Source organism: Bufo bufo, chromosome 1 (assembly GCF_905171765.1).
Source record: "Bufo bufo chromosome 1, aBufBuf1.1, whole genome shotgun sequence".
Taxonomy (NCBI): Eukaryota; Metazoa; Chordata; class Amphibia; order Anura; family Bufonidae; genus Bufo; species Bufo bufo.
In genome coordinates this window covers 548,983,834-549,010,726 of record NC_053389.1, presented here as the reverse complement: position 1 = coordinate 549,010,726, position 26,893 = coordinate 548,983,834, and the positions used below count along the sequence as shown (strand labels likewise).

Sequence of the window (26,893 nt, the reverse complement as noted above, 5' to 3'; positions counted from 1 at the left end):
TTTTGTAGGTCAGTTGTGGACCCACTCACTTAAGCGGGACTGCAAAAGATGTGGACAGCAAACAGTGTTCTGTCCGCATCCGTATGTAGGTTCTGCGGCACCCACAAAAAAAATAGAACATGTCCAATTTTTGTCCTTGTTATGGAAAGGATAGGACTGTTCTGTTACGCCAAAGTGCAGAACTCACGCGGCCAGTATCTGTGTTTTGAAGATCCGCCAAAATGGCAATGGGCTTGTGCATAAGCCGTAATTCAATAGATTCCAGGACCCTCAGGGTTACACAGTATTATAAAGCAGTATAATGCTGTGCAATCCTGTCATAAGAGCGGAGGCCAGAACGGGTCCTCTCACTGACACACGCTGCGAATTCCTCGCATTGAACTCACTTGTGGGCATCTGGTAACTTTTCTTAGAATTCTGCATTATGCCATTCCACTGTTATTCCCACTGTTATAGAAATAAATTACAAGTGTCTTTTACCAGGGGGAAGAACAGAGGGATGACATGACAGAGTTATAAGACAAGATGTTTTAGTATTGGTAATTCCTGGCGATGCAAGGATTTACTACAAGAGAGTACGTCTTTAACCATTTATGTGCTAGACTACACACTGACCTTCTTGTGTTCTTGTATTAGAAGGCTCACTTAAAGCACGTCACTCCTGGGTTGAAAAGAATATGTGCTGTGCCGCTCCGAACCTACTCCGACCAACCATGTAAGTTCTGTCTTGTCTGGTAACATCACCCTCTGACCCTGCTCCTAAGAATGTACTGGGCAGTAATGGCCGTCCCAGAATGTCAGCCCTTGTATTCTCAGGATGGCGTTTTCTGTGCTGTAATGTAGAATTATTTCAATCTATAATTTATTAGTAATACAGAAGCTTTTAATTTGTAACATTTTAGCTGCGCCAGCATATCATAGGTAATATAGGGGAAACTGGAAAAATTAGAATATTGTGCAAAAATTTATTTATTTCAGTAATGCAACTTAAAAGGTGAAACTAATATATGAGATAGACTCATTACATGCAAAGCGAGATATTTCAAGCCTTTATTTGTTATAATTTGCATGATTATGGCGCACAGCTTATGAAAACCCCAAATTCACAATCTCAGAAAATTATAATATTATATGAAATCAATAAAAAAAAGATGTTAAATAGAAAAATGTAGGCCCTCTGAAAAGTATAATCATGCATATGTACTCAGTAATTGGTTTGGGCCTCTTTTGCCTCAATGCGGCCTGTCAGGGAGGCGATCAGCCTATGGCACTGCTGAGGTGTTATGGAAGACCAGGATGCTTCAATAGCAGCCTTCAGCTCTTCTGCATTGTTCGGTCTCATGTCTCATCTTTTTCTTGGTAATGCCCCATAGATTCTTTATGGGGCTCAGGTCAGGCGAGTTTGCTGGCCATCAAGCACAGTAATCCCATGGTCATTGAACCAGGTTTTGGTACTTTTGGCAGTGCGGGCAGGTGCCAAGTCCTGCTGGAAAATGAAGTCACCATCTCCATAAAGCTGGTCTGCGGAAGGAAGCATGAGGTGCTCCAAAGTCTCCTGGTAGACAGCTGCGTTGACTCTGGACTTAATGAAGCACAGTGGACCAACACCAGCAGATGACATGGCTCCCCAAATCAACACAGACTATGGAAACTTCACACTGGACTTCAAGCATCTTGCTTTGTGTGCCTCTCCATTCTTCCTCCAGACTCTGGCTCCTTGGTTTCCAAATGAGACGCAAAAGTTGCTCTCATCAGAAAAGAGGCCTTAGACCGCTGAGCAACAGACCAGTTCTTTTTTTCTTTAGCCCAGGTAAGACGCTTCTGACGTTGTTTGTTGTTCAGGAGAGGCTTGACAAGAGGAATACGACATTTGAAGCCCATGTCCAGGATCTGTCTGTAACTGGTGGCTCTTGATGCACTATCTCCAGCCTCAGTCCACTCCTTGTAAATGTCCCCAACACTTTTGAAAGGCCTTTTCCTGACAATCCTCTCCAGGCTGCTTTATATTAATGTGCTTTGATACAGCACTTTGGGAACATCCAACTTCTTTTGCAATTACCTTTTGAGGCTTATGGAGGTGTCGATGATGGTTTTCTGCACAAATGTCAGGTCAGCAGTCTCTCCCATGATTGTGATTCCTACTGAACAAGACTGAGACCATTTAAAGGCTCAGGAACCCTTTGCAGGGGGTATGGATTAATTGGCTGACTAGAGTGTGACACTGAGCCTAGAATATTGGACCTTTTCACAATATTCTAATTTTCTGAGATTGTGAATTTGGGGTTTTCATAAGCTGTACTCCATAATCATCCAAATTATAACAAAAAAAGGCTTGAAATATCTCGCTTTGCATGTAATGAGTCTATCTCATATATTAGAGTCACCTGCTAAGTTGCATTTCTGAAATAAATTAACTTTGCACAATATTCTAATTTTTCGAGTTTCACCTGTAGGAGCGACCAGTGTCGGGACTCGGGAGGGCTTACATCCCCGCGATAGCACTCAGCTTTTACTTATTAGATTAGGGCTACACCGTGACACTGGTCGTTGCCTTGATGTGCATGTGTGCCGCTAGTGTGACCCCAGAATCACACAGCGGTATTCTTGCCATCCTAATGATGGAACCCAAAGGACCCCATTAAAAGTAATTGGAGTCCACTAAGCGATGCTGATATCCATCATACAGCATGTACCTTTCTAGCAGGTCCGAGAATAAATTGTATTTTTGTGGGAGTTCTTCTTTAAAAGTATTTTGTGTGATTCTTTGTGTTGAAGTGGATGCTGATGTCACAGTTATTGGCTCTGGTCCAGGAGGTTATGTCGCTGCAATCAAAGCCGCCCAACTGGGCTTCCAGGTGAGTGGCTGTTGTGCAGTGTCATGTACTTCATGGTATAAAGCTGCCCGATGCTAGCGTGTGCTTTTACCTGTTAGTTTTGATCTTAAAGGGGTTGTCCAGGATTTTGATATTGATGGCCTATCCTCAGGAAGGGCCATCGATATGGGATCAGCAGGGGTCTAACTCAGCTGTTATCTTGTAGCACTGGAAGTAGGTGCTGGGACTATACACCTCCTTCGATTGTGTAGTGGATGGAGCTGGTAACTACAGTCCTGCTTTCAGTCGATTCAATGAGGATAGGTTATCAATACAAAAATCCTGGACCACCCTTTTAAGGACCACAAACGGTTTAATTATTCAACCCTGGCTTTACAGTTTTTTGTTTTTTTTTACTTTTTTTATTTCTGTATTGATGCAGCAACATGGGATGTTTTTTATTATGTTGGAAAGTTGTGCTGTGCCATTTTTGAGCCCTATACATGTCCGTTTAATTCTAGTACAGTTCAATTCAGATAATACAGCTAGGGTATGACCACATTACGGAATTGCATGCTGAAGATCCGCAGCGTATAGGGCATGCTGTCATGGGGTCTACCATTGATTTTTTTCACAGCAGCAAAATCCACACCACGTTGTTCCGATTTTGCTGCAGATTTCAGCCTCTGCTTTGTGAACGGTGAAATTTGTGGCAGGTACCCGCCTCTACTTTGCTGCTACTGCAAAATATGCATCAAATCTGCAGCGTTTACACCACATTTTTCTGAAGGTTCCACTCCTGATTTTGGATCCGTGGATCCGCAAAACACGCACATCGGCTATGTGCTTTCTACATTTTGCGGACCGCACATCGCCGGCATTCTCATAGAAAATGCCTTTTCTTGTCCGCAATTGCAAACAAGAATAGGACATGTTCTATTTTTTTCGGGATCGGAATTGCAGACACGGAAGTGCGGATCCGCAATTCCGTATCCGGGCAGCACATCGTGCTGCCCCATAGAAATTAATGGGTCTGCAATTCCGTTCCGCAAAATGCGAATGTGAATGGACCCTAAATCAAAGTGAATAAGATTTGGAAATATTTAATTTACAAATGGAGTACATTTTCCTTAACAGAATCCACATATAAGTTGACATGTCCGCATATGCTGTGGATTTCACTCTTTGCTATGTAGCGGGTGAAATCTACAGCCAAATCTCTGGCAAAATCCACATATTTCTTATGGGGTTTGCAGCGGACCTGGCTTGTGGCCGTAACTCCATAATATTTATATTAAGCGTGTGCTGCGCTATTCCATACAGCAAAAAAAAAAAATGCCAAACCTGACTTGCCAAACAGTGACCAAAATAATGGGACCTATAGATTTGTTTGATGTATGTGCTCACAGATTTACTGACACCAACAGGCAGTAGATCTGTCACCACTCATGACATGTCTGCTCTATGTGGTGCTATTCCTTTATTATTTCTACTAGAAGTTATAAATTAATTGCTAGCAGTCTGCAGTAAGGGTACAGAGGGGTGTTAACCAGTTGGGAGTGTGACCCTGTACAGTCTGACTCTATCCAGTCAGTGATGCCATTGTCAGACTGTGCAGGGACACACCCCCAACTGGTTACCACACCTCTGTACCCTTACTACAGACTGCTAGCAATTCATACATAACTTCTAGTAGAAATAATAAAGGAACGGCACAACATACAGATATATGGATAGATGCTCCAGAATTGTTATTATATGGGGAATGCATGTAGCTTTTAAAACGGACATGTCAGGAGCGGTGAAAGGTCCTCTTTAAATTCAAAAGAGCCTTAGGGTACTGCTTAGACGGCATGTGACATATGCCTTCTAACTTTATTAGCCATTTAACAAAGCATGTGATGCAGGGTGGCCCACAAAAAAGTATCCTGTCTCCAAATCAAACTGCCTAATAGTAAATCTGTCTTAGTTGTCCATAGCAACCAATCAAAGCTCAGCTTTCATTTTTTCAGAGCCCTGTAGCAACTAAAAGCTGAGCTCTGATTGGTTGCTATGGACAACTAAGACTGATTTACTATTAGGCATTTGATTTGGAGATATTGGAAGCTGGCTACTTTTTCTTGGGCCTCCTTGTATTTATTTAACTGCCATTTAATAAATCTATATATTATATTTTAGACTGTTTGTGTGGAGAAGAATGAAACTCTTGGTGGAACCTGTCTAAACGTTGGATGTATTCCATCTAAGGTATGTTTGAATGGCTAATTATTATAAGTTACACTTAAGATATTGCTGTAGATTTGCGTTTAAATCCGAGGTAAAATATTGTCTGTGTCAGGCCTTGGGGTTCTCTGGGAATTGTGTAAAAACAGCCGCCTGTATTCCGTCCTAGAATGTGAGTTGTATGGTTTGCTTCCACTTGTACTCAGGGAGTGTGGGGCCTCGATACACTGCACTCCGGTGCCTGCTTTCTCTTTACATTGCTCAGCTTCGCTGTCAGGCTGTTCAGCCTGAAGGCGTAACTCGTACATAATCACTTCATAACGATCTACTGTACAGCAGGAATTGTGCTCCGCAATAGATAATAATGATGTGATCCTGAGTGTGATAGGCCATCATGGCTAAACAGCCAGGCAGGTGTGGGGAGGAGAGATGTGATCCAGCTCCCCATTCCTATCAGGCTGCTCAGCTATGATAGCATATCACACACAGGAACACGTCATTACTATCTACTCCAGAGCACAGTTCCCGCTGTACAGTAGATAGTAATGAAGCAATAGTGTGTGAGTTATGTGATCATCCTGACAGCAAAGCTCAGCAATGTAAAGTTAAGGCAGTCACCTGCGCGGGGTGCGGTATATAGGGGCCCTGCCCCCCCCCTCACACTTCTAACATGATAACATGTTTGTACACTTTGTCTTTTACCTGCCTAAATTATTGTTTTATATAGATTTGGTTTTCAAACATAATGTAGATTAAACTAATATCTTTTTACAGGCTTTGCTGAACAACTCCTATCTCTATCATTTAGCGCATGGAAAGGATTTTGCAAGCAGAGGAATTGAAGGTAGGTTAGATTTTATTTCTTTGCTTAGAATCGCTGTTTTTGGCAGTTTTATGGTTGCTACACGTACACGTATCAGTTTTTTTAGTTCACACGGTTGTTTAGAGAAAAGTGCTGCCGAAAACGCCATAAAAACAGCATGTGGCATTGAAAAACTCAAGATGTTTCTGTTGCGGAATCGCATGCAAAAAATCCAGTGTTATACACTCATTAGACTTAGCAAAAATCTGCAGCGGAAATTGACCTGTGATGCAGATTTCACCTGTTGCAAAGCTTCAAATCGGCAGCATTTCTGCAATGAAATTTGCACCAATAAATGCACCATTTGTTGCACTTTTACTAAAACGCTTGAGGTTTGTGCTGTAGAAAATCTGCAGCATTTCCACAACATGTGAACATACCCTTAGGGTGGCTGCACACGATGTAGATTATGTGCGGAAAAACCACAGTGTAAGGCCTCATGCACACAACAGTATTTTTTCACGGTCCGCAAAACGGGGTTCAGTTGTTCCGTGATCCGTGTCAGTTTTTTTCCCCGTGTGTCTTCCTTGATTTTTGGAGGATCACCAGACAAGAAAAGTGAAAAAAAAATCTAAGTCAAGTTTTGCCTTCAAAATGATAGGAAAAAAACAGACGCGGATCACGGACGCGGATGACAATCTTGTGTGCCTCCGTGTTTTTTCACGGACCCATTGACTTGAATGGGTCCGCGAACCGTTGTCCGTCCAAAAAATAGGACAGGTCCTTTTTTTTTGACGGACTGGAAACACGGATCACGGACGCGGATGACAAACGGTGCATTTTCCGAGTTTTAAACGGACCCATTGAAAGTCAATGGGTCCGCAGAAAATCACGGAAAACGGAACAACGGACACGGAACACAACAACGGTCGTGTGCATGAGGCCTAAAGCAAAGTGTATCAGATTAGATACATCTCATGTAAACTTCTTTTTTTTCTTGTAGAAACTGATCTACTGTAAGGATTTTGAAATCTGCAGCGTGTCCATTGTTGTGGGTTTTTTTTTTTGTGTGTGTGGATTTCACACACAAAAAAGTGATATAGTGCAGATTTTTCGGCCATTTTGGTGCGGATTTTCTGCACATAAGTCTGTACGGTGTGCAGCCACCCTTAGGGTGTCGTCACACATGTCAGATTTTGTTGCCAACATTTCTGCAAGTGAAAATCAGTTCCATTCTTCTAAATGGCCGCTTTCACATGAGCGAGTTGTACACTCCGGACTCGGAGCGCGAGTATAAGGCAGTTCCCATCCTCAACTCCTAGCACTGCCGGGGTCGCATAGCATTATATTGATTTATGATGCTATGTAACCTTTAGAGATCTGGAATGTATTGGATAACAGTGACATAATGCTGTCAGTCTTATCCAATACATTCCAGACCTGTAAGGGTTACATAGCATCATAAATCAATATAGTGCTATGCGACCCCGGCAGTGCTAGGAGTTCAGGACGGGAGCTGTCTTATACTCGCGCTCCGAGTCCGGAGTGTACAACTCGTGTGAAAGCGGCCAATGTGGCTTGCAGAAATCCATGTATTTGTTGCCAAAACAAGTACATTCAAATGAATGGAACTGATTTTAAGTCCCAGAAATTCTCAGCAAAATCTGCCATGTGTGAAGGCACCCCTAGTGTGACGCTATTTTCACAATGTGCTGACTGAGATCATGACATGTCTGTAGTTATACTGTGAGACATTATATTCATTATTTTCTTTCCAGTGACCGGGATCCATTTAAATCTAGAGAAGATGATGGAACAGAAAAGTGGGGCCGTAAAGTCACTTACAGGGGGCATTGCTCATCTGTTTAAACAGAATAAGGTCTGAATATCGCAGCTTTATTACACCGTAATATATGCATCTAGCTTTTGTTTGAATATATGTTTCATATTTATATTTTTATTTTTACATCTACGCATACAAAGTTATGGCAGTGCTGAAATGTATCCTTAAAGTGTACCTGCATGTTTAGGTATACTTTAATTAAGCAAATAGGAAATATGTCAAAAATAATATTTGTTGTTACTGGAAAGAAAATGATAAAAGCTAATAAAGATTATATGTAAAAAAAAAAAGAAAAAAAAATTTGTAATTTCCTTTTTTTTTTTTTTTTTTACCTTTTCATGCGAAATAGGCACCTGAAGTTCATACACCCGTGCACTGCTGTGTGGGCTCTGTCCCTGTACAGACAGGAGCTTCATAGCACAATGCAACTCCTCTCTGTACCAGAGCTTTGCAGTCAAGTGCTATGTCAGGCTTTAGCAGAGTGGGCACAGGTAGGAAAGCAATGTCTTATGTCAGCTCCCGCCCTGCTAGTTAGCTGAGCGGAGAGGGCGCAGAGCATGAGCTGACAGAAGGCATTTCTCCTCCTGCCTGCGCTTTCTCTGCTAAAGCCTAACATATCATTTGTATGCAAGGCTTTAGAAGAGCGGTGCTGTGCTATGGAATTCCTCCTGCCTGTACAGCGCTAGAGTATGGCCGCAGGGAGAGAGTCCTTACTCGCCTACTCAGCAGAGCATGGGAGTACGGATTCTAAAGCGCAAATAGTCACCTGAATTTCAGGTGCCTATTTTGCATGAAAAGGTAACAAAATTAAAGTCAATTACGAATTACATTTTTGAATCATTTCCTATGGCTACTTTCACATCTGTGTTTTTAATTCAGGTTTTGAGATCCAGATTTTGAGTATCTCAAAACCTAAATTTTAAATTGATCAGTTTTGTCCCCATTCATTGTCAATGGGGACAAAACTGATCAGTATGCATCGGTTCAGTCTGTTGCGTTTTGGGGCCGGACACAAAACCACTGCGAGCAGCGTTTTGTGTGTCCGGTTTGCAAAACTGAACAAACCTGATCCGGCATGAAAATCAATGTAAGTCAGTGGTGCCTGATCTGTTTTTCTAGTTACAGAAAAAACCTGGATCCAGTGCCCATTGACTTACAATGATTTTCATGCCGGATCAGATTTGTTCAGTTTTGATTTAATACAAACAGATCTGAAACTGAGCCATCAGGATGGAACGAGTCCTTTTAGGGTACTTTCACACTTGCGTTAAACTTTTCCGGTATTGAGTCCCGTCCTAGGTGCTCAATACCGGAAAAAAAACTATCTGTTTTATCCTAATGCATTCTGAATGGAGAGCATTCCGTTCAGTATGCATCAGGATGTCTTCAGTTCAGTCATTGTACGGTTTTTGGACGGAGAAAATACCGCAGCATGCTGCAGTATTTTCTCCGTCCTAAATTCCAAAACACTTGCTGGAATGCCGGCATTATTTTCCATTGAAATGCATTAATGCCGCATCTGGCCCCAAGTGTTCCAGAAAAACGGATCCGGTTTTGCAGTCTACGCATGCGCAGACCTTTACAAATGTTAAAAAGATAAATACCGCATCCGTTTTTCCGAATGACAACTGGAGAGACGGATCCGGTATTGCAATGCATTTGTGAGACGGATCCGCATCCGCCTACAAATGGTATCCATTTGCATACAGATTGCCGGATCCGGCAGGCAGTTCCAGTGATGGAACTGCCTGCCGGAATCCAGCAATGCAAGTGTGAAAGTAGCCTTAAAGGGATTCTGTCACCAGGTTTCACCCCCTCCAGATAAAAATATGGTTATGTTCAGGGAGCTTTAACCATTCCTAATGTGGTCTTATAAATGTAATCTGTAGGCTCATTTTGCTAAAAATACGCTATTACTAACCTGTCATTCATAAAAATAAGGTGCCCAAGGGGATGTAAATGGCTCCTGCTGCCGTTCGTGCCCAGCGCACGAACGGCATTTACATTTATAAGACCACATTAGGAATGGTTAAAGCTCCCTGAACATAACCATATTTTTATCTGGAGGGGGTGAAACCTGGTGACAGAATCCCTTTAATTCAGGTTTTGAGATCCTCTGCCGGATTTCAAAACCTGAATTCAAAATGCAGATGTGAAAGTTGCCTATGAATTTTAATAAATTGTGCTTTCTCGTGCATGGCATTGGGGGACACAGCACCATGGGTATATGTCCAACTACCACTAGGAGGCACTAGACACAAAAAGTGTTGGCTCCTCCCCGTTGGGCTATACCCTCTCCACAGGCACAAGGCTATTCAGTTTTTGTCTAGTGTCCGTAGGAGGCAGACCTGTCCTGCTTTTTTGCAGGTCCTGCTGTTTATTTTTTATTTTATTTTTTATTCTTTTTTTCTCTCTTCTGCAGGTCTCGGTGATCTCCTCCGTTATACCTGCTGCAGGCTGGGGCTCCATCGTGTTCCACTTTAGTTGCCCCCCCTGCGGGCGCGTACTTCTGTACCATCGCCGGTCACCCAGTCCCCACAGACTGCATCCGCAGTGGCTTGCCGGCATTCCCACGGTTCCCGTGTTGAGTCTGCCGAAGGGGTGACCCTGCGGCGCCCGAAGACATCAGATGGTGAGTATAGTGAGTATATTCCTCCTGTCCCTGCCCCAGGGTTAGGTTCCCTCCTGTGGCCAGGGGGGTGGGATCCACCTTAGCTGGGGGTCCTGGGAAGCTTCCATCTTCCTCCACCTTTCTCTTCCCCCTTGGTTGGTTTTTTCTCTCCTCCCTGGCCACACAGTCCAGGCGTCGCTTCTCCTGGGCCTTCCCCGCTACTTTAGTCCCCGGCTTTTGCAGGGACTAGGCCTCATCTTCCATGGCCCGTTCCCGGCTCCCAGGTGCTCTGTTTGCCCTGTTCCGCCCACCCCCAGGCGTCGCTCCCCCCCCCCCCACCCTCCTCACCTAGTTTTGTGGGTCCGGAGGCCCCTCGGTCGGCCGCGATTCGTCCCGCCCCCCTCGCTCCATTCCCGGCCGCCTCATAAATCGAGGCCCCGGCTTTTGGGCCTGCTAGGCCGCGATCTTCCCGGCCCCTCCTCCTTGCTTCCCGGGCTTTTTCTGACCCCGCCCGGCCCTCGGGAGGGGCTATCTCCTCCACCCTTTACTGGTCTATCGTGGGTTATCTATCCAGTGGATAGATCCTCATTTTTAAAAGAACTGCAGACCCCCTTTAGGTCATTGTCCTATGTACTGTGTGAAGGCAGCTAATGCTGTACATAGGGATCACTCAAGTCGTTCCCCCCCACCCCTCCTCAATTGCTTCATTTCTCCTGCAGCCTCTATAGCTGCTGCAGCACCTCTTTGGGGAACATGGCATCCGGGTCCAGATATGACAGCCTCTGCTGGCTGCTCTATGAGGGTCTCCTCTCCCAGCCTCTCCTCGGATCGCCACGTCTTTTCACGTGCGTCCGCTGTCTACGAAGGCTGCCATGCGGTCGGCCTGTCCCTGCTTGTGTGCAGTACCTCTTTCCAGACCCCATTGTGTCCCCTGACCAAATCCTTTTGTGTAGGTCCCTTCTGAATGGTCTCCCTCTTTGTCAAAGTCATGGGAACCTTGTCCGACTCTCCCAATCCCTGGCGGAGTTGCTGGACCGCTACCTATCCAATTGCGGCCACCTATGCCCTCCCAGGGTCCTCCCTGCAGATGAGGCATGCTCAGATACCGGGTCCGGCAAGGGGTAGCTCACAGTACAACCTTGGGTGGTCTCAACAGGATTCCACCCCTCCTCGGCATCCTCGGGTCCTCCCCAGGACAGGCCTGAGGCTGGTGACGAATCCTTTCCCGTCACCCCATCCGTTGCCTCGGGGGACACCTCTGCACCGATTCCCTCGGAACAGAGCATCAGGCGGTCTTCCTCCATACAGAAGCCTCTGTGAGGTCAAGACTAACGTGCACGGAGGAACCTCTCCTACCCAGGGTTGGTATCCCCTCTAGTGGATTTTCGGATGGCGCTCCCCTGACTGCACAGGTATTCAACAGCACAGGTAAGGCAGCCGTCCCCGTATTTAGCATAATGAGTCACCTACTTGGTGTCTCTGGTACGTACGCCTTCTCCTTAACAGGGGGGTACCTGCACCACTGCTATAGGCTGTACCTGACAAGCCTTCCTGGTTCCCCTATACCAGGGGCTATGCTCTACACATTTGAGAGTGTTTCCACCGGGTCCCCATCCTGGTGCTGGTGTTCGCCACTCTACCTCATAACAGGGGGTCCCTGTTCTTGGCAAGCGCCTCCTGTTGGTTGGTAAGGAAAAGCAATTATATATGGCTGTTTCCATCCGCCTTGCTCTTTTTCATAGGTAGAGTACCTACTCCTACTCCAGATGCTGAAGCCATTACTCCTGGCTGGCTCTATGGTGTTCCATGCGGCACTATTTCTCCCTTCCGGGCGAGATACACAGGCCGCCTTCAATTGCCTTGGCAATTGCACCTGTCTGTTCCCAGCCACTTTGCTCCTTTCATAGGTAGAGTACCTACACCATCTCCTGATGCTGAAGCCATTACTCCTGGCTGGCTCTATGGTGTTCCATGCGGCATCATTTTTCCCTTCCGGGCGGGATATACAGGCCGCCTTCAATTGCCGTTGCAATTGCTCCTGTCTGTTCCCAGACTTTTTTGCTCCCTTTCATAGGTAGAGTACCTACACCATCTCCGATGCTGTAGCTAATACCCCTGGCGGGCTCTATTGTGTTCCATGCGGCAACATTTCTCCCTACGGGCGAGATATAGAGGCCACTTTCAATTGCCGTAGAATTGCCTCTGTCTGGTTCTAGTCGGCACCAAGCTGCCACCTTGGTCCCTTCATAGGTAGAGTACCTGCACCATTTCCTGATGGTGTAGCTGTTGCTCCTGTCTGCTTTATGGTGTACCATGTGGCATTTTCTCTCCCTTGCCGGACGAGATATTGAGGCCTCCTCCAATTGCTGTGGTCATTGCACCTACCTCATCATAGTGTGCACCAAACGGCCATCTTACTCCCTTCATAGGTAGAGTTCCTGCACCGTCTCTGATGCTGCAGCCGTTACACCTGTCTGGCTCTATGGTGTACTATGCGGCCCTGTTTCCCTTTTTTTCTGGCGAAATAGAGGGCCTCCTTCAGTTGCCATTTCACCTACCTGATTGTAGTGTGCACCTGTCTTGTTCTTTGTGGTACCGTGCGGCCCTATTTTCCCCTTCCCGGGCGGAATATAGGTACCATTGCTAATGCGGTAGCTGTTGCACCTCTCTGGTTCTAGGGTGCACCATGTGGCCACATTGCTCCGATCTTAAAGGTAGTACCTCTACCATCTCCAGATGCTGTACCCATTACACCTTTCTGGTCGTTTTCTGCACTACGCAGCCATATTTCTACTTTACAGGTTGAGTACCTGTACCCTCCAAATGCAGTAGCATTCCCAGATTCTGTGGCTATGTTTCCACTCTCCTTAGACATGCAGCCACTTTACCTATATTTTAGGCGTGTGGTTGTATTACTCAAGGTGCTGGGCCCTATGGTGCAATCTGTGGCCCATACAGTTTCTGTATTACTGGGTGCTTTCTGCCCCCAGGTTCTAATCTGTGCTGCGGATGTTGGTTTCACCCTTTTGGTTCTTCCATACATCTCCACTCCGTTTCTGTCGTGCTCAATGGTCTCCTTGTACTTCTCAGGGCACTGTCTACAACAGGCCATCCTGGTTCTGCATGTGCATGGTTTCCATATCTGGCAGGGGTGGGCCAGCCCAACCCCCACCTTGTCGGTCTAGTGCTACTTATTGTAGCTCCAGTATATGGCTGATCTGTTCTGATCTGGCGGGTGGTCCACATACAACCATGCTCCCTACACCATGGCCAGGTGGTTGTTGGCCTTTGTGCTAGGGTTGCTCTTGCCATCTCTATAAGGTACTACGGTTTGCTGCGCTTCGCGTTACCCCATGTTATAGAGGAGTACTCGCGTTGTTTCCTATTACAGAATGGCCTATTCCTGGTGGAGTACAGGGATCGCCACTGGATCTTCTACCATTGTTGGGGCACGTAGCTGGTGAGCATCGGCCGCTGCAGCAGTTTTCGGTCATCGCTGGATGTCCTCTGCCACATGGAATCCTTCTGGGGTCATCAGCATTTTTCATCGCTGGACGTCCTCCCTGACGGGTCAGGGACAGGACCACTGAGCGCCACACACCTGCCTGGTAGGTAATTTTTCAGCTGGTTGCTCTGGCATCGGACAGGGTCCCGTAGTTCCTTCTGGGTCCAGGTGTTCTCGGTATTCCCTTATATTCTCTGCTTAGTTGTACTACATGACAGAGGGGCAGTCCCCTTGGACCTTGCCGTCGTTTGCACCTGTCAGGTACTTTCTCCCCCCTGGGAGTTTTCAGTACGCCGGTCGCGGCTGGTTTCTACATTTCTGTGTAGTCTCACCCGGCTTTTTCATGGCGACTTTCTGCATTCCTTATGCATATGGATGTCTGTCAATTTAGTGGTACATCCCGAGCTGCTGTACTTGTCCTCTCTGGGACAATGTATACAGTTTGCTAGTCACTGTTCTTGGAATGGGTAGTTGTCCATGGCCAAGGTCCCTTCCCCTATGGTAGTTTCATCTCTCCTTTCCTGGATATTCTGGCTTGCGTTGTGTTCTGGTGGTTCAGCTCCTGGTTCCTTGTGAGCCCATCCCGGGTACTCCTTCTGGAGTCCCTGGTCCCCGTTTATTTGACCACTCAGGTTCTGCATGGCAATCGTTTTTTTTTTTTTTTTTTTGGGGGGATCGGGGCCTGGGTTGATTGTTCCCTTTTTGGGTTCCAATAACCTTGTGGTCTTCTTGGGATTCGTGTCTCTTTTCCCATCCTCCCACGTCAAGTACCTGGTATTGAGTGGCTTAGCACAGCGGTTTGCAATTCCGCCGTATGGTCTCCTTCGGGAGGGACCTCCTCCTGTTGTAGAACCTTTCCTCCTTAGGCGGTTGGAGTACTCTCCTTCTACTTCCATGTCTTTCAGTCCAGTGTGTCCTGCTGAGATTTCCTGGGCCTGTATCTGGTTCCTTTTTTCCCTAATGCTTCACATGCCCAGAGTTTCCTCTGGTCTTACGCTTCACAGTGATATCTTGTTTTCCGAGGCTCGGGCCTCATCTCCTGTTTTTGGGACGCAGGTCTTACTCTTTTTTCCTGGCTTTTACCTACAACCCCCTCCTTCTCCAAGGGTTGGCGGTTTCCTCTAGCAGCCTTGGGTTTTCGCCTTTTAAATAGGGCGCATAACTTCATCATCTGCCTTGCGGTGAGGGGAGACCTTCTCCCTTCACATGTGAGCCTTGCTACGGCTTCACTCACTCGTTTGGCTTCCAGTAATTCCTTGTTTCCTTTCTCCCCTGGCCTGTCAGGGGTTGGCCACAGGTTTTTTCGCTCTTTGGGTCTGAGACAATTTAGAGCGTTAGGTAGTCCCAACACGCGGTGCTGTCCTAATTTTTTCTCCAGCCCTTGGCTGAGCTCGGTGTTCCCTTTTGCCGCCTTCTTGCATTTGGGATTTTCTTCCAGGCATTTTTCCTGGGGTGCTGACAGTCTTCTCTGATTCTTCCTTGAGGTTTCTTCCTTGTTATGGAACCTCTTGCCCATTCCGTGTTTTCTCCTGTTGGGTCACATGGTTCTCCTGCACCTGTATACCCAACCGGTGGCATGGCTGTTCTTTTCCCACCCTCGGGGACTGCTTTGGGACGTCCCATGGTGCTGTGTCCCCCAATGCCATGCACGAGAAAATTGGATTTTTTGTACTCACCGTAAAATCCTTTTCTCGTAGTAGGCATTGGGGGACACAGATCCCACCCTATGTTTTTACTTCCGATTTTCCGGGCTGGTCTCTTGATCTTTCCCGGTACGGGAGTTGTTGGTTCCTTGCTTTTTTTCTCTCTCCTACTGCTTTTTGTACAAACTGAATAGCCTTGTGCCTGTGGAGAGGGTATAGCCCAACGGGGAGGAGCCAACACTTTTTGTGTCTAGTGCCTCCTAGTGGTAGTTGGACATATACCCATGGTGCTGTGTCCCCCAATGCCTACTACGAGAAAAGGATTTTACGGTGAGTACAAAAAATCCAATTTTTAGGTACACTTTAAAGTTGGTTGTCTCAAGCCTTGTGTGTGAGCAAGCAGTCTGGAAACCAGTGCATAGTTCGCTAGGATGGCCATCAGTTAAGCAGTTTCTCTAGTGACAGCTACATTATTCACCATGTTGAATCAGTCCACTTAATTACTCCTTTCATATATTGGGCAAGGGCCATGGTTGTAGTGGTCGAGAAGAGATTTACGCCAGTGTTTTTCCTATTACCGCTATTGATCGCTCTATACCGCTGTCATATGCCATGAGCATATGTGCATGCACATTTCTGTAGTCATCAGCAGTGTATCTACTACAGGTTGCACATGTTCAAGGCTATGGAAAAATCACAGGGAAAAACCAAGTGACTGCAACAAAAGCAGATGGCAGCACGCAAGTCATCAACACAAAGAACATCCTTATAGCAACTGGATCCGAAGTTACTCCTTTTCCAGGAATTGAGGTATTGTCATCTTAATATGATCTGATGGAAAAGTTGTATATGTGTGTAAATTTATATTTATCTAGTGCTGTTCATTACAGATTGATGAAGAAACTGTAGTATCATCCACTGGTGCATTATCGCTGAAGAAAGTGCCTGAGAAGATGGTGGTCATTGGTGGTGGTGTAATTGGTGTTGAACTGGTATGTAGAATGCTTATTTATTATTTTAGTATAGTGGCTATATACACTGAACAAAAATATAAACCCAACACTTTCGGTTTTGCTCCCATTTTGCATGAGCTGAACTCAGAGATCTGAAACATTTTCTACATACACAAAAGACCCATTACTCTCAAATATTGTTCACAAATCTGTCTAAATCTGTGTTAGTGAGCACTTCTCCTTTGCCGAGATAATCCATCTCACCTCACAGGTGTGGCATATCAAGGTGCTGATTAGACAGCATGAATATTGCACAGGTGTGTCTTAGACTGCCCACAATAAAAAGCCACTCTGAAATTGGATCTACGCTATTCCTGTACTGTCACATCATATGTGTCTTACACGTGCATTTGACATCACTGCTTGTATAGTTCCAGTGTTGTCACATCGCTGGGTAGATTATCCCTGTCCTGTGACATCAGTGTATTGATCATCCCTGTACTGTGACATCACTGTGTGCATTATACCAATACTGTGACATCGATTTGTGCACTATCCCTATGCTATGACTACACTGTGTGCCTTTTCCCTGTGCATTTGGGAGACCTATCATAAGCATTTCTGAACATGTCGCTGTAAGGAGTCATGGTGGTATGGGGCCCCATTCCAAGTTTTGCTATGGGGCCCCATGGTTACTTGCTATGCCCCTGGATGTAAGCATAACTGGTTGCAACTAGGGATGAGCGAACTTATGTTTTACAAGTTCGAGTTTTATTACAATTCCGTGAAAGATTCCGTTACCACGGACCGTAAGGGAATTTAAGAGGCATTCCGTCATAATAGAAGTCTATGGGCTGCATAACGTATCCGTCTGGTTTCCGTTATGCTGGAGTTCTCTCCATAGACTTCTATTATGACGGAATGCCTCTTAAAGGCATTCCATTAAGCATTCTGTCATAGAATTCTCTTATGGCCCGTGGTAACGGAGTTGTAATAAAACTCGAACTTGTAAAACACAATTCCGTCCATCCCTAGTTGCCTCCAATCCTTCATGAAGAGATGAGTTGGTGCCATAACTACAAAGTGCGTAACCCATTAGAGCGGTCATTTACTGAGTGCTGTGCTATGGCAGCTTGGGGCTTCTGAAGGCTTACCATAGCAAAGTTGTTACTGGCAGAGCTTGATAGGAACACAGTGATTCTAGTATATACACTCTGGCACTTGCATTGTGTAGTAAGTCGCCGCTGCCCCCCCCCCGGCACCTCTGCAAGTGGAGTCAACCAGTCCTGCTCACATTCTAGGAAAGGTTCCTGGCTGCCATTTTAAATAATTCTGGGAGCACCCTTTTAATCTTCTAACTGATGTCATTTTTTGCTTCTCATCTTTTTCAGGGTTCTGTGTGGCAACGATTAGGAGCAGATGTTACAGCAGTTGAATTTTTGGGACACGTTGGTGGAATAGGGATTGACATGGAAATCTCCAAAAATTTCCAGAGAATCCTTCAAAAACAGGGTCTGAAATTTAAGCTGAACACAAAGGTCACTCGTGCGACTAGGACAGCAGATGGGAAAATTGATGTTTCGTAAGTGCGGTTTATTGCTACAACATGCCATCAGTATCACTTTATAATGTAATAAAAAAACAAGGGAAAGAGAAAAATCTTTCTTACCGGTAAGATACTGATCCGCAAAAAATACAGATTGTATCAGTTTTTATTTTTTGCGGATCAATTGTAACAATACCTATCTTTGTCTGCAAAACGGACAAGAATAGGAAATGCTCTATATTTTTTGCGGGGGCTACAGAAAGGACATACGGATGTAGAAAGCACACAGTGTGCTGTCCGCATTTTTTGCGGACCCATTGAAATAAATGTGTCCACATCCAATCGGCAAAAAAATGGAACGGACACGGAAACCAAATCCGTTTATGTGCATGTAGCCTAGGATTGATAGTTCTGCCCATGCAAGTTTATTATCTAGAGAGATTTGGGGATCTTTGGTCTGGCCCACTGCATGAAGGATGGTGTCTGTGCAATAAATTATGCTTTAAGCAATTTATCTCCATACATGCACAGAAAAGGGTTTTCTTCAAACTAGGGACCAATGGCAAGTTGTGATCACTATTAGGCTTATTTAACACTTTCATGTTCAGTCGTGTGATGGCCTAATTTTCCAAACCAAACTATGCTAGCCCGAACTCGCATCATCATAATGATCTATGTGCTGTGAGTTCATGCCTGGCCTGGCCTACTGCACTGTACACACATAATGCTGTAGAGTACAGTACAGTAAAAATTTCCTCGGTGACTTGCGATTATGGCACAACATATGGCGATATGTTCCTGCCTCTCAGGTAAATGCCTCAGGTTGCATTTAATTTGCTGTGACCAGCCAAATGTCCACATGGAACCATAGCCTTAGCCAACAATTGGGATTGGATCTCTTACCCAAGGAGTTTAGGAGTAAACTAAATCTTTATGCAGGAAAGTTAAAAAATTCTAGGAGGTTTATGTTCTTGGAACAAAAAAGTGAAAATGAAGCAGTATTCTAAAGGACTGAGCTATTATTAGTGTTAGGTTGGGTTCACATAGATGTTGGTATTTCTACTTTTCTATGCTGGATCTGCTACATTATGGACAGCAGTTGTACCATATGGACGCCATTTAGTATTTTTCCTGTTTTTTCTTTGTTTTTTATGGAATCTGCAACATAAACTTGTAATGGAGCCATCTGACCTTATGTAACAGAAATGAAATGTTGGCTGCTGACTTGGTTTCAATTCTGTTGACAGTGTTGAAGCAGCAGCTGGTGGAAAGGAAGCGGTAATAACCTGTGATGTGTTACTTGTGTGCATCGGTCGCCGTCCCTTCACCCAAAATCTTGGTTTGCAAGACCTTGGAATTGAGCTGGATAACAGGGGGAGGATCCCAATCAACTCTAGATTCCAGACAAAAATCCCAAAGTAAGTAAAAACTTGTAATCCAGAACTCAATGCATTCATTACATGCAAAAGACACATGTAAACTCTGGGCACAGTAAATTATGATAGGAAACTGCACAGGACCACATACAGATGTTCCAGAAATCTACATTTCTCATCCGTATCATTGGGGAACACAGGCATTGACCATAGGTATAGCTGTTGCCGCTAGGAGGCGGACACTAAGCACACGAAGTGTAAGGGTACTTTCACACTTGCGGCAGAGTGATCCGGCAAGCAGTTCCGTCGCCGGAACTGCCTGCCGGATCAGGCAATCTCCATGCAAACGGACAGCATTTTGTAGACTGATCCGTATGCGGATCCGTCTCACAAATGCATTGCAAGAACGGATCCGTCTCTCCATTTGTCATACGGACAAACTGATCAGTTTCTATTTTTTTTTCCCCACAGTTTTACGTCATAAGGACGGATCCGGCATTGTGGTATTTTTAATACATTTCAATGTAAATTAATGGTGGATCCGGCATTCCAGCAACTGGTCCAGAATTTTGGACGGAGATAACACCGCAGCATGCTGCAGTATTTACTCTGTTCAAAACGCTGTTCAGTGACTGAACTGATGACCTCCTGATGCATCCTGATCGGATTTCTCTCTATTCAGAATGCATTAGGATAAAACTGATCAGTTCTTTACCGGTATAGAGCCCCTATGACGGAACTCGGTGCCGGAAAAGAAAAACGCTAGTGTGAAAGTACCCTAAGCTCCTGCCCTTCAGCTATACCCTTCCTACAGGGACTAAGCTAAATCAGTTTTAGCTTAGTGTCTGTAGGAGGCAGACCTACCTGCATTGCAGGTCTGCTCTTCTTTTTTTCCTTTTTTTCTAGTGGGAGTTTCAGGCAGTCCTCAAAATTGCCTGCACTCCCATCCAGGAGATGGGAGTCCTGGGGGTCCCCCAAGCCCCCTTCTCCTTCCCGTTCTCCAGAAGCCAAGGAGGACCAGAGGTTCCCACAAAGCCTCCGTTTCCTGTCAGCGTTCGGATCACCACAGCCGTCCACCGTAAGTCCCCTCTGTCCCGGTGGAGCGTCTCTCCCCAAGGGGCCGCACCCCGAAGGTGGTGATCCGGCTGGAGCCAGGGGGGCAGAAGACGCCGAACGGGTGAGTGTATTAAAAAAAAAAAAAGGAGGAATTGGCACCTAAGTGTTCACTTTAGGGTGACAGAGTGTGGAGTGTACTGGGCGCCATGTACCTGCGCTTATCATCGGGGAGTCCCCCCCCCCCCCCCCCACGGCCTATTTTTTCCCCGGCCTGCACCTTGATTCGGCCGGGGATGCGGGAAGGTGTTCGGGGGGGGCTACAGAGACGGAGGGCTGGCGCTTAGGGCCGGCGTAATTTTGGGGGTGGGGCCTGTGGTTTCCTTGTTCCGATGCCGGCAGCTGAGCATCACTTCCGGGATTTAAAGCACCTGGCGGGACGCTGGCAAGCTGGTCGTGCTGCTTGGAGGGACACAGGCTGGGTAAGTGCGGTTTGTTCCTTCTTACAGGGCCTAACCTTCCCCTCTTTCCCAGTTAGTTGGCAAGGTTGTCATTATGTCTGAGCCCAGGCCCCAGGTCCCGAAGTAGGCGGTCCCTTTGGTATGTCATTTTGCCTGTGCGTCGTGTCGCGCAAAGTTTCCATCCCCTCAGTCAGACTCCCTCTGCTTGGTGTGTGCTGCTCCACCATCAAGTGGCTCGGCCCCGGACCCAATGGTCCCTGCTGCACAGCCTATGGTAGAACCGGAATGGGTGCGTTCCCTGTCTAGGATGGTACAGGACGTCTCCAATACTAACATGGCCATTGTGGGCATGGTACTCGACACATTTCAGGCCAAGGTGTTCTTGCCCCCAAGGAAGCTATCCGCTTCCATACCAAAACGCTTTACCATCTGGGACCGCTCCCCTGCCTCTCTGAATAGGCCCATGCGTCTCCCTGCCCCGGTTCGCCAGGCCCTCAGATGGTGGTTGGTCTCTCCGATGTTGACATCGGGTCGCTCGTTCTTTCCTCTGTTGGAAGTTGTTAACTTGTTGGGGGGAGTGTTGTAAAAAAATCTCTCTGTTCAAGGGGTATGGTCACGCGAGGAGCACTCCCTTCCAATCAATGTTCTAGAGTTGAGGGCGATTTGACTTTCTCTGCGGCATTGGGCCGACCATCTCGGGGGTCGTTTAGTTCGGGTTCAGTCCGACAACTCCACAGCGGTGGCGTACCTTAATCACCAGGGTGGCGCCCGGGAGCCATGGAGGAGACGGTGCTGATTTTTAGCTGGGCGAAGAAACCTGTTCCAGCAATTCACATCCCCGGCGTCGACAACTTAATCGCGGAGTTCCTCAGCCAGGAGCGTCTCAATCCCGGCGAGTGGGCTCTTCACCCGTAGGTCTTTTGTGCCATCTGCGAGCGGTGGGGGCGACCAGATGTGGATCTCATGGCCTCCCGCTTTAACAACAAAGTCGAGGACTTTGTCGCGCAGTCCAGGGACCCCTAGGCCCTGGCGTGTGACGCGCTGGTGATTCCGTGGAGTCTGTTTACGTTTCCTTATGTGTTCCCGCGTCTCCTCCGTAAGATCAGGTCCGAGGGACTGCCCATCATTCTCGTGGCCCCAGATTGGCCGCGCCAGGTGTGGCACGCGTCTCTGGTCGCCCTTCTCGCCGATGAACCCTGGCGTCTTCCTCTTCGAGAGGACCTTCTGTCGCAGGGGCCGATCTTTCACCCGAATTTAAGGTCGCTACATTTAATGGCATGGCTGTTGAAGCCACCGTTCTGAAGGCTCAGGGTTTTTCGGATGCGGTGGTCCAGACCATGATTCGGGCCGTCATCTTCCAGAATCTACCACCGGACCTGGAAGTCCTACTTTAGTTGGTGTGAGCGGCATCGGCTGCCTCACGTTCGGTTCTCTTTGCCACGACTCTTGGCTTTCCTGCAGTTGGGCATGGACTTGGGGCTGGCTCTCAGCTCCCTCAAAGGGCAAGTGTCGGCTCTCTCTGTTCTTTTTCAGCGGAATTTGGCTTCACTTTTGGCGGTTCAGACTTTTCTGCAGGGGGTGGCGCATGCTGCTCCCCCTTTCCGTCCTCCATGGAATCCTTGGGATCTTAATCTAGTGCTCAATGCTCTCCAGTCTTCTCCGTTTGAGCCCTTGCAGCAGGTGTTGCTTCGCTTTGTCTTACAAGGTGGTGTTTTTGGTGGCAATCACGTCCATCCGTAGAGTGTCTGAACTCGTGGCTCTTTCCTGGTCGCCTTTCCTGATCCTCCATTAGGATAAGGTGGTCCCCTGACAGAGAAAGTAGCTTTATATGCAGATGACCTGTTATTATTTATGGATAATTGGAAGGAGTCTCTGCAGGCAGCTATGGAGGTGATTGATAGATTTGGAAAAATGTCAGGTCTATGCATTAACTGGTCGAAATCAGTGCTGATGCCTCTGAAGGGAGATAGTGATCAGGTCAGCTCGTGCGTTGAAGGATTACGGGTTGTTCAGTCTTTTAAATACCTGGGCATTCAGATTTCTTGTAAGGACTCAGATTTTGAAAAACTGAACATCACCCCCTTGTTACAAAAATTTAAGCAGAAGGTGAATGCCTGGATAAAACTACCATTATCCTTGATAGGCAGGGCTAACCTTATCAAAATGATAATGATGCCTCAGCTGTTATACCTGTTGCATAACTCTCCAGTATGGCTTCCCTTAAGATTCTTTTATGTGGTCAATGCAATATTTAGAGATCTTATCTGGAAGAAAGGCATACCCCGCATTAAACTGGCGACTTTATGTAGACCCAAAACTAATGGAGGTCTGGGAGTTCCGGATCCATGGATGTATTATCTGGCAGCACAATTGCAGCATATGAGGGGATGGGAGTCAACGGATGAATTGGGCACAGCCAGCAGAATTATTCAGGCTATGGTAAGGAAAGATAACTTGAGAGCATCTCTGGAGGATGGCACGTTTCACAAAATGGGTAGTACATATGGGATACTGCGTTCCATCCATAATACGTGGTGGAAAGCTAGGGAAGTTATAGGCATACAGGGATATTCTGATCTCACTCATATCTGGCCGAATTTCATGTATAAAGAAGTAAATAAAGTTAAGGGAGTTAAAATATGGGAAGAAAAAGGGCTTAAATATATGAGACAGCTGTTTGAAAATAATATCCTTAAAGAATATACTCAGTTACAACAGGAATTTGAGTTGCACAAGTCACAATTTTACTTATTTTTGCAACTTAGACATGCACTGAGAGCCCAAGAACAGGTAGTTGTAGTAGGTCCTGCACAGAAAAACTCAGTAATAGATTTGGTAAAGTCTAGTGGAGGTACAGCAGGAGTCATCTCGTTAAACTATGCTTGCCTTATGGAAGCACAGTTTAAAAAACAGGAGTTTACGCTATATGAGAAATGGAGGAAGGATGCCCCGGATTTAACGGAGGAGCAATGGGACACTGTCCTAGAAGAATTTAATCAAGTAGCAGTAAGTGAGGCACATAGGGTGTCGCAACTCTTGTTGGTGCATCGTGTATATAAAACACCGGTCCTTTTGAAGAAAATTGGGTACAGAATGGATGATTGCTGTCCGAGATGCGATGTAGCGAATGCAGACCTAATTCACTTAATGTGGAACTGCCCCAGATTAAGGAGATACTGGAGGGGAGTGGAAGGGATAGTAAGGAATGTATTTGAAGTTAGAATTGATATGTCGATTGTGACCTGCATTTTGGGTTGTGTGGAACTGTCTGAAGTAACACCTGAGAAAAGATTGGCTATCATCCGAGTGCTGTATCAGGCGAGAAAGGTGATAGCGTTTCACTGGTTAGATAGACAACCACCTTCGGTGAGTGAACTAGAAAATAAAGTACATATGCTGATACGCCTTGAAAAATATGTATACCATAAAAGAAACTGTCTAAAAAAATTTGAGAAAATCTGGTCACTATGGATTCAACATTATAATATTCAAGTGTAAGGGAATGGGAATGAGGACGAATGAAGGTATGGAAGAGATTATCGAAAGGGACACAAGGGAGTTCTCTAAGGTTATATGGGAGATTTGAGGGAAATAGTTACCCCAAAGGGCTCTTGAAATGTATACACAGTACTTCATGTGATGTGGTATGTATGTACATGATTAATGTATATTAGAGCTAAAAAAATAAGGATATTTATTGCGATGTAACCATGTATCGTGCTTTGTGATAATGCTCTGCTAACTCACCAGATCTTGTTATTATGGTTTTTACTTGATCTCTCTTGCCTTGTAAGGGTTTGTGGGGAGGGTGAGGGGGGGGGGGGGGGGGAGTAAGGGGGGAGTTTTTTGGATGTCATAACATCTCTTGTTTTGAAAAATTTAATAAAAACTATTTGATTTAAAAAAAAGGATAAGGTGGTCCTTCGCCCTGTGCAATCCTTCCTGCATCTAAATGAGGAGATTATTCTCCCTTCATTTTGTCCGGGAGCAGTCGCTCCATACCCTGGATTTGTTACGAGCCGTTCGAGTCTATCTTTCCCAGACGACATCTTTCAGGCGGACGGATTCCCTGTTCGTGATTCCAGAGGGGCCGAGACGAGGGCTGGCAGCTTCGAAGACTTCCATTTCCCGATGGATTCGTTTGGCCATTGTGGAAGCGTACCGTGTTAATAGCCGGGCCCCACCCTTCCGGGTGACTGCTCATTCGGCTCGGGCAGTGGGGGCCTCTTGGGCGGTGTGTCACAGGACTTCGGCCCTTCAGGTGTGCAAGGCGGCTACCTGGTCGTCTTTGCATACTTTTTCCAAGTTTTACAGAGTGCACACCTTTGTGTCTGCTGACACTTCTCTGGGGCGTAGAGTTTTGTAGACAGCGGTTCTCTGATTGACAGGAGGGTTGCTTGTTATGCCCACACTTGGGGACTGCTCTGTAACGTCCCATGGTCAAGCCTGTGTCCCCCAATAATACGGATGAGAAAACTAGATTTTTGTACGTACCGTAAAATCTTGTTTCTTTTCCGTTCATAGGGGGACACAGCTCCCACCCATTCTTTTGTTTAAGGGCTTTTTCTGGGATTTTTTTTATCTGTTGCTTCTCCTACTGCTTTTGCACTAACTGATTTAGCTTAGTCCCTGTAGGAAGGGTATAGCTGAAGGGGAGGAGCTTACACTTTGTGTGCTTAGTGTCCGCCCTTCTAGCCGCAACAGCTATACCCATGGTCAAGCCTGTGTCCCCCAATGAACGGAAGAGAAACAGATCTTACGGAAAGTACAAAAATCTAGTTTACGGGGCTTAAGGTGCATTTACATTTGTTCCTTCCCAACAGTCAGCTGCTTGTTAAGTAAAAGGTGAAGCGCTTCATTTACATGAAGCGATCATCTCCACAGCTGCATTGTTTCTGGGCACCTGAACGAACGACAGTTTGACCCGATGAACGAGCGTTTCATTCGTTCGAGTGATCGGTTGCACTTTTACACAGGCAGATTGTTGGGAACGAGCGTTTGCAGGATAGTTTGTTTCCAATAATCTGCCCGATTTATCTGGGCATCTTTACACCATATGATCTATAAATCAATCTTATCTCACTGTATCAGTTACCATGTAGTATGAGTGTTAGCTTGTGTGGATTGCATCTGAGTTCTGTCATCCTTTCTTAAATGACTAAACTGAAAAGCCACGGTACTGATTGAGGCTGAGTTGGAGTTCTCTAGACATTTCCTGGTCAGGACCAACTCTATGTAGGGTAAAGCCACAGAAACTGTGGCAAATCTCATTAAAAATGTAATTAAAAGTTAATCAGCTCAGCCAGTTGATATCTTTACTTTTTGGCAAAGTAACACTGTTTCGATCTTTGTGTTAACAACAAACCTAATGTTGTGTTGAACTAGCTCTTACATTTCTCTGTGGACCAATTATTTATATTGTGTTTTCAACAGTATATATGCGATTGGTGATGTAGTAGCTGGACCAATGTTGGCCCATAAAGCTGAAGATGAAGGTATAATTTGTGTTGAAGGGATGGCCGGTGGAGCAGTCCACATTGACTACAACTGTGTGCCATCTGTGATCTACACTCACCCTGAGGTGTCTTGGATTGGAAAAACTGAAGAACAGTTAAAAGAAGAGGTAATGTTATAAAGACAGTCTTATCTAAAATATTACAGTTTGAAAGTGGCCGTCTGGTGTACAAATATCTTTCAAATTTCCTATTAAAGAGTTAATTGGGGAGGAAAGTCCATCATCTATAAGCCAGAGTGGAGAGTGGCTGAAAAAGCTTCTCTCACTCTAGTGGACCCAGCACATCGGGCATTTCAGTGGACATTGTGTAATGATTCATTTCTCCTGTATTTTGTCGGGGGGAGACCTTCTAACTGAAATGACTTGTCGAAGTGGGCAACCCATTTTAAAGTCTATAGACACCTTTGGGGATAATTTTTTTTCACTATTGCATTCTGATCATTTTGGGCTACAAATCAATTTTTCAGATTCTAATTTTTAGCCTTTTTCTCTGTGCAGATGTCCTGTGATAGCTGTGATGGCTTTTGTGTAGCCCTTATCTCTGTTTTC

General features: G+C 45.8%; 1 protein-coding gene across 1 annotated transcript in view; it reads left to right on the top strand.

Moving 5' to 3' along the window:
• Positions 1-26,893, top strand: part of DLD (dihydrolipoamide dehydrogenase) — a 211,937-nt gene that overhangs the window by 181,864 nt on the left and 3,180 nt on the right. Inside the window, exons 2-11 of the mRNA XM_040412475.1 lie at positions 637-715; positions 2,776-2,855; positions 4,992-5,060; positions 5,811-5,880; positions 7,617-7,717; positions 16,107-16,250; positions 16,331-16,432; positions 17,785-17,975; positions 19,187-19,357; positions 26,263-26,452. Of these exons, the coding sequence (XP_040268409.1) occupies positions 637-715; positions 2,776-2,855; positions 4,992-5,060; positions 5,811-5,880; positions 7,617-7,717; positions 16,107-16,250; positions 16,331-16,432; positions 17,785-17,975; positions 19,187-19,357; positions 26,263-26,452 (1,197 nt within the window). The remainder of the gene's footprint in view (positions 1-636; positions 716-2,775; positions 2,856-4,991; positions 5,061-5,810; positions 5,881-7,616; positions 7,718-16,106; positions 16,251-16,330; positions 16,433-17,784; positions 17,976-19,186; positions 19,358-26,262; positions 26,453-26,893) is intronic.